At 36.6% G+C, this 16,694-nt stretch overlaps 2 protein-coding genes across 2 annotated transcripts in view; one reads left to right on the forward strand and one right to left on the reverse strand.

Moving 5' to 3' along the window:
- LOC127834251 (collagen alpha-2(IV) chain-like) overlaps positions 1–560 on the reverse strand; it is a 62,525-nt gene extending 61,965 nt beyond the window's left edge. The window contains exon 1 of the mRNA XM_052359938.1: positions 163–560. Within this exon, the coding sequence (XP_052215898.1) occupies positions 163–191 (29 nt within the window). The 5' untranslated portion in view covers positions 192–560. The remainder of the gene's footprint in view (positions 1–162) is intronic.
- A 318-nt stretch (positions 561–878) lies between these two features.
- The window catches only part of LOC127835625 (collagen alpha-1(IV) chain-like), a 67,293-nt gene continuing 51,477 nt past the window's right edge, over positions 879–16,694 (forward strand). The window contains 11 exon segments of the mRNA XM_052362061.1: positions 879–1,447; positions 2,732–2,788; positions 5,720–5,854; positions 6,764–6,808; positions 7,443–7,505; positions 7,946–8,026; positions 9,103–9,180; positions 13,551–13,694; positions 14,010–14,174; positions 14,763–14,825; positions 14,997–15,149. Of these exon segments, the coding sequence (XP_052218021.1) occupies positions 1,367–1,447; positions 2,732–2,788; positions 5,720–5,854; positions 6,764–6,808; positions 7,443–7,505; positions 7,946–8,026; positions 9,103–9,180; positions 13,551–13,694; positions 14,010–14,174; positions 14,763–14,825; positions 14,997–15,149 (1,065 nt within the window). The 5' untranslated portion in view covers positions 879–1,366.

Genomic DNA, 16,694 nt, shown 5'->3' on the forward strand with positions numbered 1-16,694 from the left:
CGTTCATTGAACGCCTACTGTGGGGCCCCTGACAGGGAATGCTGCTACGGAAATAATAAAAATCGCTAAAACGTGTGTCAAAAATCGTATTAATTTTTTGTATTGTTTTTTTAAATAAAAAGTAATAACATTGGAAATATTAACTATACATAATATTCTTACCTAAAATCCATGGTTGCCCAGCAAACCATTCGCTCTCGACGCAACTGTCTCACGCACCCGCACAAGAGCGCACAGCCGTCTCGCAGACGGCTCTAGAATTCGTAAACTTTCAGGAAAAAAATTCCGGGCGACCCGTTTCACTCCCAGAAATGCCACCACACTGTCCCGTACGCTGAGAGTGCTCAGCTCTGTCACCCGCGTCCGTTCGGAATCACGAGATTTCTATCTTTTATTCACACATTTATTTCTCGTTCAATTCAAAATGGTTCATAGTCTCGAGATGTTACCTACTCCCAAGAAATGGAGTTCCGCAGACGGATATCAGATTTCGCGGTGGGCGGTGCTTATCAGCTCGCACTTGCTTAGGCGCGCGCATCCAAACTATGCTACAGCAATTGACGAACTGTTTTACTTTTCTTCATTCATACAATTTTTAAGTGACCACTTATATACAAATGACGAGAATGTCATTCATACACATTGCGCTCTTCGCGTGAGTATCTTCCTTTTTGTGCGAAAAGTATGCTTGCGATTTATGTAAACAAGAATAAACGAATTGTTTGGTCATGATAGCCACAGTTTACAGTCATGTATAACTGAATTCCAAACTGAATCGCACGCGCAACTTTAATTACAGCGGAAGCGTGGTCATTTTAAGATGTCATGATGTTTTATTCGCAGCTTTTGTTCAGAAAATCCTTAACATAATTGAAAAACCAAATATTGCTGGTGCTTAAATATTGGACGTTCGCACGTGTTGATTTGCATATGATTGACAGGTCGGTGCGCGCAGCACGAGTTGTACTTGGCTTATCAGGGATGTTGGGTGTTGAGCAATAAAATAGTTCTCAATATACTGACGTTATGTTGATCTGAATGTATATCAATGTAACATGAACATTTTAATAAGTGGTTGAATGCATGTGTGAGCTCCATTTTTATGGAGTAAGAAACGTTTAAAATAAAAATTGCATGACTCATTCTAGAAGCGAGAAACCAGAAAAAGTAGTGCTATAATAATTTCCAGAATTCTCGCGGACGGATACAAGTCTGAAGTTACAGTGTCGGACCGATATGTTTTCTAAGATGGTGGAACTCTGAATGTCTTGGAACTGAACAGTGTCTGATTTTGTGAAAGAGAGGCGCTCGGTCGCCGAAACCTGTGAGAAAGGACTCGAAAAAGTTTAAATAACAAAAAGGAACCATGAGGACCACTGGCTTGGTTCAAAATTTGCTCCCTCTTCTTATATTATGCTCATGGATATTCGACGTTACTGACGGAGCGGTGAGTAGAGGCCCCGTTAGGGGAACCCACGATAAGCCTCTCCGATAGCATGCTCGGAGGATTTTTGACTGTCTTTGTTATGTGTGCTCTGCTAATTAAGAAAGTTCTTTGTGCTCATATTTTTTCAAACATTAAAATAAAAACACTTAAAGTAGCTAGTATATATTTAATAATTCGCTAGATAATTTAAACGGTAAAAGAACACGTATTTGTGTATTTTATAATATAGAAATATTTATGTTTATTAATTAACGGTTATTGTAAAACTGTAGTTTAAAAAAAACTTACTTTGTGTTTAACGATATAACACGTATTCTAAATAATATTCATTTGAATATTTTTTTATTCCTTCCATGTTTAATATAACATGATTTTTTTACTTACTCTTAATTGCCGATTTGTTGATTTATTGAATGTAGATCTATTTCTTTACTATTCTGTAAGCAGAATATAAGGACTACCGTACGCTATTAAAGTCAAAATATAAAAAAGTTTAAACCATATTGATCTAATCTGCGTGTTCATTCGCAACGGTTTAACAATATTTGTACTTTTTATCATGTGTTAAGTTAACAGTTGTTTGCAACCTTTCTTGTTTATATCATAGTTATTTCCCTTCGTTGTCATTAGACCATTGTTACTGCAATTGTTTATGGATGCTTAAATTAAATAAACATCAATTTATTTTTAAGTGAATTTAGCACTTATAAAACTTAGTAAAGAACTAGTGAAGGCAGAAGCACTTCATATATATATATATATATAAGGGCTCTGGTGGGAATAATATTGTCTCGCCAGACCACGGACTAAAATCAAATTGATGCTGGAACGTTTTCCTTCAGCGTACGTAGTGCAGCCCTGAATTATTTGGGATTTGAGCGCTACTTTTATGCAAAAACTCATGTTAAACATTACTAATGGTTTGATGAAATCAAACACCTATAGAATGCATTCTATAGGATTTTGATGAAATATACATACCTATAAGTATATACATAGTACTTTTGCTGCTTTATGCTACTATCCTTGTACTTAGGATTTGAATTTGGTATTCAATTGATTTTCAATTGCTGTTTTTTTGTTCACATGATATTTTCCCAATTTATCGCAATACATGTATTCTTTACAATAAATTTAACTTATTTTGCTAGAAATTCTCTCATGTTTCTTTAATTGAACCAAGTTGTGTAGCACTGTCATGGCGATCTTATTTATGTATGTTGTTATCTTTTACCAGGACATATAAATAATGATGCACACTTTTGTGTTTTGTACTGATTTCAGGCTTGCAAAGGCTGTGCATCCACAGTATGCATCTGTCAGGGAAGCAAAGGACTACCGGTAATTAATCTTGACCTGACTAGTATATGGTTAATGTTTTTGTTGTGTCTACTTTATGTGAAAATCTTTTGCTAGTTCATGTCTGCTAGGACAGAGCATACTATCTGGGCTTTTGTGTTATATTTCCCGTAATGGAAGCTTTTCTGTCGTCAACATTTCATAAATGTTATGTAATATTATGCCAATCTTCATTACGCATCGCATCGTCATATCCCAATATGTTCAGTATAGCTAATCATTATTTTTAAAATGGGGTCTTCATTAATTAAGCTGACATCTTGATGAAGATAATGGTAAGCTTGTTTGTGCTTGGGACTTTGGTGTAACTTTAAAGCCATGACCTATATCTTCTGTTTAAAACCATGGCCTAATAAAGAATCAGATAAGAAACTATTGCCCTGAACTTCAGTTCAAAACCATTGCCTAAGACTTCTTGTTGGAAAGTCATTGCCCAAGACTGGTTTGAAACCATTGCCCATAACTTCAGTTTAAAGCCTCTGCTCAAGACTTTTGTTAAAAACAATTGGCCATATCTTTGGTTTAAAACCATTGCCAAAGACTTTGCTTTAAAGATTTAAAACCATTACCCAAGCAATGTGACATCATCAGAAGAGGGAAATTGGTAAATAATACCATCACTTCTAGCATTGTCTCCATCTGGGTGAAGTAGCAGATTAATTGGTGAAGGTGATTATGGCTTGTGTCAACTGATATGGCAGTTAGCTGAAGGGGACTTGAATCAGCTGCTACTTATCTGTCCCCAGTATGTGTAACAGAAGGAGGTGTGATGCCCTTTAGCTTTGGGGAAGGACTAGTGTTTTTGAGAAACTTGATACATCAATATCACACAAAGTTGTACCTTGTTTTGATATATGCTCCAACTGTACCTAATGCAGTACTCTGTTGTCTTATCAGACCCTATGGTTATATTTTGGCTGCCCTATATGAATTCTATTTTTGCCCCCCCCCCCCCCCCCCATTACATATGAAAGTGGGTTTAAAATGGAATCACCATACACGTCTGTCAGTTTGTCTTTTGTCCGTAGACACATACTTGAACAATTACTTGTGTCAAATCCTTGTTCTATACTTTTCAACATGCATGTACAACATTCATACTTGCACATTTTTTTTCCTTACGATCTGAAATTGTGCATGTTGCTTTTTTACTGTCCTACATTAAAAATTACATAAGTTTTGCCCCTTCTTACACGTAGACATTCTATAACAATGCCACAATCACATATTACACCATGCAATGTTGGAAGGTACACTTTGTTATCATGGTGACTTTTGTGACAAATTATAGTTTTTCTTAGTCTTTAGAGTAAACAACAATTGCATTCTGTTAACTTCAATTATACTTTGAAACCAGTCTAATGCATGTACATATAGAAATTATACTAGGTTGGTGCCGAATAAAGCGAAGTTTATTTTGCGAGGCTTAGAAAATCTGAACCTTAGCGAGTGGTTCAGATTTTCGGGCCGAGCAAAATAAACTTTGCTTTATTCGGCACCACCCTAGTATTCGATTTATCCCATCAATTTTTTTAGTCTTCAATTATTTCGTTCAAAATAGAAAAGGAAAATAGAACTACACGGAAAATCCCAAAGTTATTTTAAGCAAACATTGTTTTATTATTTTATTCTTGCAGAGCCTGATATATTACAAAAAGATCAGGCACTAACCTGTTTTTCTGTTTGTCATACCTCTACATCCCTGATTTTAAAGAAATAATGAAAAAAATACTAAAAAACTGCAGCTTTAGCCGGAAAGAATATGACTTTTGTCGTTTGACGTGTTAATAATGACGTTAGGGCACGCGCACTTAATATTTGTAAAAAAAGTTTTTTTGCTGTTTGTGTTGCATTTTGTGTTTTAAATATGTTTCATCTTGGTATCAAATTGTTTGTTTTGTTGAATCTGATTCAGTTGTACTAAAAATGATTACTTTATAGTTGATTCTGAGTAATATGACCATCCTCCACACATGACTGATATAAAAGTCCGCCGCACATGACAGCTATATTTCAGCATTGCAGAAATAAAGGAAAATATATTCCACAGAGGTTTATTTCGACAATGCACGTCTGATTTTGGGATAAATATTTCTACTGTATACATCATGCAGTCTGACAGTGCAGACTGTCCGGGTATGTAAAAAATCACAGGGTGCCGATTGTCCAGGTGCCGTTTGTCTGGATTCCATGCAGTCTAAATGCAGGCCACTACATTAAAAAAAGGAGATTTTTTTCTAATTTGATTAATTTCATTCATGCCGAAAGTATTTTTATCCTTCTTAAAGGGGCCTTTTTACCTTTTGGTAAATTGACAAAATTAAAAAAAAATGTTTCAGATTCTCTAATTTTCGTTGTAGTTATGATATTTGAGAGGAAACAGTAATACTGAACATTTACCATGCTCTTAAATATCCATTATATGCATTTATTGACGATTTAAAAACCTGAAAATTATAAAGCGTTGCAACACTTAACGATTGAATAATTTGGAGAGTTCTGTTGTTGTCGTTATATTTTTGGATACTACGAGGATTGCTTATATAAAGTATAAAATACATCACTCATTGTATGAGTATGGATGGCTGAGTGGTCTAAGCAATAGACTTTTACTCCAGGGGTCAGTGGTTGGAGCCCAGTTGAGGGTTACCTTTTTTCTTTCTTTAATTTTATTCTTGTTTTTTTACTGGAGCTTTTTAGATCCAATGTTTACATTTATCAATATAAAGCATTTAATGAAAACTTTAATATCTGCCAAAATCTGTAAAAAGGCCCCTTTAAACGAAAATACTTTTTTAATTGAATAGTATCAATAGTTTGAAGGACAAAGCTTGATTTTAGAATTCTTTTATTTAGCATTATTTGTTACATATAACAGTGAACTTCAGGGATTTATTTGATGTTGCTTTTCAGGGATCGTTTGGGTTACCCGGGCTTCAGGGCTCACAAGGTTTCCCTGGATTCCCAGGCCCAGAGGGACCCATGGGGAAAACGGGACCCTTCGGGGATCAAGGCGAGCTTGGGACAGAGGGTCAGAAAGGGCTCAGAGTGAGTTATTATAAGGGGCTATTCCTTAGGCTGCAACAAATTTATCCGTTGTTTAATGTACTTTGGCTCTCAACAATAAGGGAACAAACTAATTGATTTATTTATTATTAATTTTTTATTCAATTTTCAATATATTCAGAGGCAAGTGCAAAGTATAGAATAAAAAATATTTTGTCAATATGTATTGCACATTTCTGCCTAACACATTCAACGCTTTATATATTGCCAATAGTTTCCTCTTAATACAATTATTAGACTGAACAAAATGAAAAAAGTTGTATGTGGTGCAAAGTGTAAAGGTGTGGGCCACTTTAAAGATAAAAAAATGTTTTTATTTCATTTACAATTCTTAAGTGCGGAAAATCAGATGAAATTCGGATCAATTTGATGTGGCCTCATGTTTATTTCTGCATAATTTTAAGTCATGTGTTATTGAACAAAATTATATTGAAGGCATTTTTTTCAGGGCTTTTTCTTGAGCCAAGGTTAACCATATAGCCTTCTTATCAGTTTGGGCTGTTTTAGAAAGAAAAGATTCATGAGTTTCAGATTCCCTATTTTAGTGATATACACAACACAATAATGTTTCAAAGAATTCCAAAATGAGGCTCGCGATAGTAGTGGATACTACTTTCAGAATATACTCACATATTGCGGTCATTTTAAATTATTATATGTAAAAACCATTAAATTTACTCATGGACAAATAGTTTTACTTGAACAATTATTACAAGCTACATTTTATTAGAAGTGTCTCTCATAAGAAGCAATTCAATTTAGGCATGTGATATATACACAAGTGTGATTATATATGTATAGTTCTAGTGGTAAAATCCCTCATACAACTGGAGCATGTATTCACTGCTTGTTCAAGTTCATATTATTTTTATTGACACTGATTGTTTTCAGGGTGAGACAGGAGCACCAGGTTTACCAGGAGTTCCAGGCACACCGGTAATTAAGGCAGTTTTTTTGTAAACGTTGGGGCTGTTGATAGGCCCCATTCACAATTTTAAAAAGTATATATGTTTCGCAAATTATTGCCTTTAATTCCCAACGGAAGGTTTAAAAATAATTTTTTATATTTTTGAAAATGAAAAACATTTTGGTTTATGTCCCTATGGGGCTCTATGGGTTTAACTATATCATAAATAAAGTAACAAATAAAATACACCTATAAGCCAATGTTAGTCAAAACGATGCAATTTTTTCCAAATCTTAAGGGCCCCGGCTCCATTTGCAAAATGGTAAAAACAAAACACTGTTAGGTCTATAAGAAATAGTTGTTATTTGGCGCTTATTGAAAATGTTTTTTCCTGCTCATTTATATGAGGTTAAATAAAAATTACCCATATCTATGTATCGTAACTCAAATTGTGTCAAAAAGTGACCTTAACTCTAGTGACTGTGACATATTTCTTTTTCCACTTTAAACGTATGTTAGAATTTTATTTTTTCAAAATAAATTGTTATTCACTGGATGTGGATGAAAGGCAGTTGTGAGGATGAATGTAAATATTTACAAGAATCGAAAAAGGATACAGATGCAGTAGAAGGTTTTTTTTCAACAACTCAAACCTATTTTCAGGGTTTTGATGGTTTGGAAGGCCCTATTGGAGAGGCGGGATATGACGGCTGTAACGGAACCAAGGTGAGTGCTAGCATTCTCAGTGAAAAGAAACATAATTATGTCAGTAAACATGTATTGCACATGTTTGCTGTATGTACAGTGTTGAATGCGCCAAAATGTTTCAGGTAGGGTGTTATCTCGTTACCAAAGATTGGATGAAAAAAAAGGCAATTCACCAACTCACCCTTGGTTTATGAAGCGCAACTTGTCCCTTGTAAACATACGGAAAAGCATTAACAATTGTGTCTTCAATTATGATCTAGATTCCACACAAAATATAGGGGGCACATACAAATTGTTTTTTCGTAAAAATCTTTTTGGATATGACATGATCCTCGCCTGTGAAATAAACTACAATTGTTAGTTATGAACATTAAAAAAATACAATATATTGTTTATTATAGGGTTTACCAGGTCAACCAATACAACATGATAATAATACCATGTACTGTTTATTTCAGGGTTTACCCGGTCAACCAGGTCTGAACGGTCTGCCTGGATTGCCAGGTAGTAGCGGCTTTGACGGACGACCAGGACCAAAGGTTAGATGATGCTAAAGTGTGCAATCCTTAAATATGATGTACATGTAGTAATGAAACTTTAAAGAAATTGTGTTGAATGCACACACTACCGATATAAATACAAAATGGCTTTGGTATATTATCAATTTAAATTCACCAGTGATCAGAAAAATGAATATTTTCACAATAGTTGCAGCCAAAAATGCAATTATTTATTTTCTGTATTCATAGGTAAATTGACATTGAAAATCTACATAAACAATCATATTTTTTTATTTTTAAAAATGTTTGTTTAGCATTTTTGCTGGAATAACAGCACAATGATGTCATAATACTGAAGTCAATTTATAGTACAACTGAAAGTTATTGATTATTTTCACTTTTATTTTTCACTGTTTGAAATTTTGAATTTCCAAATTTGAATAACTGATATTTTCCTATAAACCACATTATACAATAAATCATAAAATGTACTCTATTCACTGCCTATTCTGACCATGAACACATACAAGTGTTGTTAAGTGAAGCTATTCACTGCCAATTCTGACCATGAACACATTCGACTGTTGTTGAGTAAAGCTATTCACTCCCTATTCCGACCATGAACACACCCACCTGTTGTAGGGTGAAGCTTATTACTGCCTATTCTGACCATGAACACATGTAACTGTTGTTGGGTAAAGCTATTCACTGCCTATTTTGACCATGAACACATATAACTGTTGTTGGGTAAAGCTATTCACTGCCTATTCTGACCATGAACACATATAACTGTTGTGGAGTGAAGCTTTTCACTGCCCATTCTGACCATGAACACATACACCTGTTTTGGGTAAAGCTAGTCAATGCCTATTCTGACCATGATCACATAAAACAGTTGTTGGGTAAAGCTACTGGTATTCACTGCCTATTCTGACCATGAACACATAAATCAGTTGTTGGGTGAAGCTATTTACTGCCTATTATGTCCATGAACACGTACAACTTATGTAGGGTGAAGCTATTCACTGCCAATACTTGCCATGAACACACTCAACTGTTGTTGGGTGAAGCTATTCACTGTCTGTTTTGACCATGAACACATACATCTGTTCTAGGGTGATGCCGGAGAATGGGGCCTCGTTACCATCGGTACCCCTGGGGACAGAGGAGAGCCTGGGTTGCCAGGGAGGCAGGTTTGTAGGCTCTTTACTGAGTAATTGGACTGCTATGTCTGAATTTAATTATTTAAAGCTAATGTCCTGAATCCAGAATCATGAACATGCTGAATTTTTATTCTCAACTCAAAAGATGAGAGTCATGTTCTGAGAAAACTGGGCATAATGCATGTGCAGAAAGTGTCGTCTCAGATTAGTCAGTGCAGTCTGCACAGGCTAATCAGGGACAACACTTTCTGCTTTTATGACATTTTTCGTTTAAATAAAGTTTTTTTGTTGGTAAAATCCAATTTAGGTGGAAAGTGTCTTCCCTGATTAGCCTGTGCAGACTAACTATCTCAAATCTCAGCTGACTACTACTAAGAGCATGCATATATTCCTCCTCAAATTCTGTGTCGAGTCAGACTCAAAACAAAAAAATACTACTGTGAACAACAAATTTTTTTGCTAATTAAGAGCATTTTATGAAATCAGCCTTTCATTTGTTGTCATTTCATGCCATGATTTATTATGCCCCCCTTCGAAGAAGAGGGGGTATATTGCTTTGCTCATGTCGGTCTGTCGGTCGTCGGTCTGTCGGTCCGTCCACCAGGTGGTTGTCAGACGATAACTCAAGAACGCTTGGGCCTAGGATCATGAAACTTCATAGGTACATTGATCATGACTCGCAGATGACCCCTATTGATTTTCAGGTCACTAGGTCAAAGCTCAAGGTCACAGTGACCCGAAATAGTAAAATGGTTTCCGGATGATAACTCAAGAACGCTTAGGCCGAGGATCATGAAACTTGATAGGTAGATTGATCAGGACTCGCAGATGACCCCTATTGATTTTGAGGTCACTAGGTCAAAGGTCAAGGTCACAGTGACTCAAAATAGTAAAATGGTTTCCGAATGATAACTCAAGAACGCTTAGGCCTAGGATCATGAAACTTGATAGGTAGATTGATCATGACTCGCAGATAACCCCTATTGATTTTCAGGTCACTAGGTCAAAGGTCAAGGTCACGATGACCCGAAATAGTAAAATGGTTTCAGGATGATAACTGAAGAACGCTTATTCCTAGGATCATGAAACTTGATAGGTAGAATGATCATGACTCGCAGATGACCCCTATTGATTTTACAGGTCACTAGGTCAAAGGTCAAGGTCACGGTGACCCGAAATAGTAAAATGGTGTCCAGATGATAACTCAAGAATGCTTATGGCTAGGATCATGAAACTTCATAGGTACATTGATCATGACTGGCAGATGACCCCTATTGATTTTCAGGTCACTAGGTCAAAGGTCAAGGTCACAGTGACAAAAAACATATTCACACAATGGCTCTCACTACAACGGAGAGCCCATATGGGGGGCATGCATGTTTTACAAACAGCCCTTGTTAAACTTGTCCAGTCAATTTGTTGGTAAGCTTGCCAAAATCTTGCTCTCTTGCGAAATTCCTGAACTGTTCGATAAAATGTGGTATAAAAATTGTGTCAGGTCCTGTATGTCTGTAAAATCAAATCATTTTGTACATGTTTTTATCAATATATTCCAAGAAACTAATAATTTTCATCAACAAAAACAAATCCACATATTTTAGGTTTGTGCATAACTAAAAATTGGCCCTGGCACATAAATACAGAAAAACAAAGAAATACTAGATTTAAACTTAAAATGTTGACCAATAAGTTTGTTTTGTAAGGTTAATTGAGGTTGATTTATCCATGATGTAATTCTTTTTAAAGATTATTTTTATGCCCCCCTTCGAAGAAGAGGGGGTATATTGCTTTGCTCATGTCGGTCTGTCTGTCGGTAGGTCCGTCCAACAGGTGGTTGTCAGATGATAACTCAAGAACGCTTGCGCCTAGGATCATGAAACTTCATAGGTACATTGATCATGACTCGCAGATGACCCCTATTGATTTTGAGGTCACTAGGTCAAAGGTCAAGGTCACAGTGACTCGAAATAGTAAAATGTCGGTCTGTCTGTCGGTCGGTCCGTACACCAGGTGGTTGTCAGATGATAACTCAAGAACGCTTGGGCCTAGGATCTTGAAACTTCATAGGTACATTGATTATGACTCGCAGATGACCCCTATTGATTTTGAGGTCACTAGGTCAAAGGTCAAGGTCATGGTGACTCGAAATAGTAAAATGGTTTTTGAATGATAACTCAAGAATGCATACACGGCCAACAGGGCACACTCTGAACAATATTACTGAAGCAACTGGTCTGTAATCCTAAATCTATAATTATCAGTCCAATGAAACATCATTCTTTTAGTAAAATACAGTGGATCAGTAAAAATATTATCAGAATATGAGAATTTTTGTATATTTTGTATATTAAATATTGTGTTAATGTTTAATTTTGTTGATTAATATAAATATAAGCAGGACAGGGGAGGTAATACACTACTATATCTTTCTTATATACAGGGGAAACAAATGCAATAAGTTAAACATTTTGTTACAGCATTTGCCTCCCTTGTAATTTATTTAAATTTTACCAAATGTAAGGCTAACTGCATTTTTGTAATGCATTGTATCAATAAACATCGGGCAAAAATGAAATTAAGGTTGCACCACCACCACCACTACCACCATCACCACCACCACTGTTGTTCACAGTGACAAAAAACATATTCAGACAATGGCTGCTACTACAACTTATAGCCCATATGGGGGGCATGCATGTTTTACAAACAGCCCTTGATAAGATTGATTTTATAATTGAGCCTCCCACTGTGAAAAAGAGGGTTTACTGCATGTGTGTAAAGTGTCATCCCAGATAAGCCTGTGCAGTCGACACAGGCTAATCAGGGACAAACACTTCTACTACTATGATACTTATTGTTTGAAGAGAGTCTCTTCTTAGCAAAAATCTAGTTTAGGTGGAAAATGTCGTCCCTGTTTAGCCTGTGCTGACTGCACAAGCCAATCTGAGACAACACTTTACGCACATGCATTAAACCATTAATCCGTAACGTCCTGAAAAAAGGACATTGCAAACAGCGTAAACCCAGATGAGGCGCCGCATGATGCGGCGTCTCATCTGGGTCTACGCTGTTTGCTTAAAGGAATTTCTGTAAGAATTGTTCTAAATATAGAAATAAATATGCTAAACATCCCTAATTTTGAAAATAAATTGATCCAACTTAGAAAGATGGGAGAGTTCACTAGGCATAAATGGATTAAACCCCCTTTTCACAGAGCACAGCTCAAATGTTTGTTGACATGGGTCCTGCCTCCACAACTGTTATAATCCTCAGCCTCTTACTTTGTCTCAGCTGGAATGTTTGTGCTACAAGGATGCTGGTTTCATCTGCAAGCTATTGTCAATATGTGGAGTATTGAAAATTAAGGCTACAACTGTAATTATTGTCCCCTACCGGTGAATTCAGAGGGGACTGATGGTTCACGCTCTATCTGTCTGTCTGGCAGTCTGTCTGTCTTTCATTCCATCACACTTTTCTGGATCCTCCGATAACTTTTAAAGTTCTTCATATTTTTTCGTGAAACTTGAAACATGGATAGATGGCAATATGGAGATTATGCACGTTATTTCATTTTGTTCCTACTTCAAGAATTCTGGTTGCTATGGCAACAAATAAAAAAAATACTGACAATGGTGGAGTTTCACTGGTAGGATGACAAAATTGCTTGGTAATCTCTTGTTAAATACTCATGTTCATAGTCTTCAAAGAATTTAGGAAATATTATTTGTTACTAATGCAAAGAAATGAATAAATAGATAAAATATCTTTTAGATTAATTTTTATATCATGCACTGTTGTGTAATACAATTTGTGCAGGTAAATACATGCAATAGTATGACAATAAAAAAGATGCATGTTTTCGGTGTGATAGCACTAATATTGTCTCTCAAAGGGAAGACAATTGTAAACTTACACTTCAAATATTAAATATGAACATGAGTCTGTGAAAAGCGGTGTAATGCATTTCCATAAAGTGTTGTCCCAGATTTGCCTGGGCATACTGCGCAGGCTAATCAGGGACCATAATTGCCGCCTAAACTGGGTTTTGGCTAAGACAAGACTTTCTATAAACGAAAAATATGATCAAAGCAGAAACTGTCGTCCCAGATTAGCCTGTGCAGACTGAAGGTCTTTCCCAAGACCACTTTCAGAGACTGAACCTATACTTAACCCTTAAAGCGCTGGAGCCGAATTTTAAAGGCCTTTGCAAACAGTTTGGATCCAGATGAGACGCCACAGAACGTGGCGTCTCATCAGGATCCAAACTGTTTGCTATTCTGATAGTATTCTTTGAAAAAAATCGAAGAAAATGCTAATTTTTGAAATTCAGCAGACGACATTTTAGCAGAAGACAAATTACCCAGCATGCAAAGGGTTAAAATATTGTCTAAACATTTCAGGGCCTGAATGGGTTTCTCGGACGACCAGGAACACGTGGTATTGATGGTGCCCCTGGATTGCCGGGAATGCGGGGAGACACGGGCTTGGATGGTGACCCAGGAGAGCCGGGAGCTAACTCCCCTGAACTGCCTAAGGGTGAAAAGGTTTGAGCAACTTACTTATTAATGATATGTGTCATTGTTATTCTTATTTCATGTTATGGTCAATTATGCATAGTCATTCATTCAAGAAAGGCGAAAAGGTTTGATGGGATTTTGCATTAACGATTTGCATCAATTTAATGATATGTGTGATTGTTGTTCTTATGTCATGTAATGGTTGATGATGCATAGTAATTCATTGAAGAAAGAGCACACAAAACTGATAGTAGTTCAGTTGCTTTATTCTGTTCATTTACACAAGGCTTTCAACTCAACAAGATCTCTCTCAGTACTTTAACCTCTGACTACTTTTTTCAGGGTACCTATGGTGATATAGGTCCCCCAGGTCCTGCAGGTGCCCCTGGCTACCTCGAGGGTAATAAGGGGTCTGAGATCTTCAAGGGGCAAGCTGGCATAGAAGGGCCAAAGGGTGAACCAGGCGAGAATGGTGCAAGGGGGTTACCAGGGCTACCAGGAAATGATGTAAGTTGGTGCTTTATTTAAGATTCTGACTTTATAAGCCTTCCTTATTAGACTTGCCTTTAATAAAAAATACCATAAAGGCGGAGAGTGTCATCCCTGATTAATCTGCAACGGCTTATCTGGCACTTTACGCACATGCATTTTTAGCCCAATTTTCCCAGTACAAGGATTATATATTGTAAATGATGCAGATGCAGGAAGAAAAAAATAACTTCAACGTCGACAACACAAAAAGGAAAACAAAGTCCCAGCCTTAATTGCAGCTTTATCACGGTTTTTATGTAGTTGACTTTTCAAAGGCAAATTTTTTTATTAGATAGGGTAATGTTAAAATAGAAACGGTCTTAACGGCGTTTTGGTCTGCATAATTGTATAATAAAAATAAACCATAATGGTAGAATTTTTGATTAATTGTGTTTGTATTTTAACTGTATTTAAATACATGAATGTTATTACCAGTTATTATTTGTACTTTTATTTTAAAGATAAAATCATTCACAATATGTAAATGTACTACTCATTTTCAACATTTCACAAAAGGCATACACACATATTGCTGAAAAAAGCTCTGTTTTCCGATGCTTTCAGGGTTTGGCCGGAGATGATGGCACCAAAGGACCCAAGGGAGAACAGGGGTCGGCTGGAAGATTGGTAAGTAAACCCTCTCTTTCACAGACATATGTGCTCTATAAGAAGGGGGTTTAATGCATGTGCGTTAAGACTTTTTATAGAATATGACTTCTGTGTTTTTCTCAAAATATTGTCTTTAGAAATTTATCAATTACACTGGGCACAATATGTCTACTTTCTTTTTGGTGACAGGGCAAGCGGGGGAAAGATGGGCCGCCAGGTCCCTACGGCCTCAAGGGCATGACAGGAGAGGACGGGCGCAGCGGTATCCCCGGGCTCTCAGGAGAGAAGGGTCCCATGGGAGACAAGGGCTACAAAGGGGAGCAGGGAGATATGGGAGGCGTGGTATGTAAACATATATCAAGTATCAAGTGATACAAATCATGTGGATGTTTTCTTCTTCATTTTTATGCTCCCCCAAAATTTATTTTGGGGGGAGCATATAGTCGCCGCTTCGTCTGTCCGAGCGTGTGTGCGTCCGCCTGTGCACAATTTTTGTCTCGGCTATTTCTCAGCAACTAATGACTGGAATTCAATGAAACTTTATGGGAAGCTTCACTACCAAGAGGAGATGTGCATTTTATCAGCGGGTTCTGGTCGGATGATTTTTCACAGAGTAATGGCCCCTTTGAAATTTTCTATAAAAAAATTATTGTCCCCCCAACTACGGTGCCCTCAAGATGTTTCCTTTTATCTGAATATATAGTGCAATATTGTGACCAAAAAAAACTTTGGGGAGCATCACCCGTCTCCGACGGTTTCTTGTATGAAGTAGCCTGGACTCTTTCAGTAATACGTTTCTATATAAGTCTTTATGGCAAATTTAAGTTTTAAGTTAAAATGGAACTTTAAACAATACTTGCTTAGCACCTACAGATATGATTTCAGTAATTCTATTAAATTTTTAGTTTTAAAGTCCTTTATTTTAGGATATATTGATCATATTGTCTATTTGTTAAACAAATATTTCTGGATTTGCTGTAGGAACTTTTACATGACAGGGTCCTGTGTCAATATTTGAAGAAACAACGATTTTTGTTCTCTTAGAATAGTGGAAACTTAAATAAAAACTTGTGAAACATTATTGCAAAATGTGTTAACTTATTGAAAAAGAGTTTAATTATTGCTATGGATGTCTGTCTGTCTTTCTATTGGTACATCTGTTTGTCTATAGGTTTGTCTGTCTGTCTATTGGTACATCTGTCTATCGGTACATCCGTCTGTCTATCGGTACATCTGTCTGTCTATCGGTACATCTGTCTGTCTATCGGTACATCTGTCTGTCTATCGGTACATCTGTCTGTCTATCGGTACATCTGTCTGTCTATCGGTACATCTGTCTGTCTATCGGTACATCTGTCAGTCTATCAGTTCATCTGTCTATCAGTACATCTGTCAGTCTATCGGTACATCTGTCTATAGGTTCATCTGTCAGTCTATCAATACATCTGTCTATTGGTACATCTGTCAGTCTATAGGTACATCTGTCTATCGGTACATCTGTCAGTCTATCGGTACATCTGTCTATCGGTACATCTGTCAGTCTTTCGGTACATCTGTCTATCGGTACATCTGTCAGTCTACCGGTACATCTGTCTAGCGGTACATCTGTCAGTCTATGAGTACATCTGTCTATCAGTACATCTGTCAGTCTATAGGTACATCTGTCTGTCAGTAGATCAAAACTTGTTATTTTTCTCCACTTTCAACTTGCTACAATTTGTATCATCTTTTGTTTAAACTCACATGAGACATTCTCCTTTGTTCAACTTTGACATACAACATCATTATATATTAACCCTTTCTTACTCAGAACCAAAGAGAAAATTGCTATGTGCAAACAGCATAAAACCAGAACAGCCTGCAAGTAACTCAAACTTCTGTTCAGGT

Source organism: Dreissena polymorpha, chromosome 6 (genome assembly GCF_020536995.1).
Source record: "Dreissena polymorpha isolate Duluth1 chromosome 6, UMN_Dpol_1.0, whole genome shotgun sequence".
NCBI lineage: Eukaryota > Metazoa > Mollusca > Bivalvia > Myida > Dreissenidae > Dreissena > Dreissena polymorpha.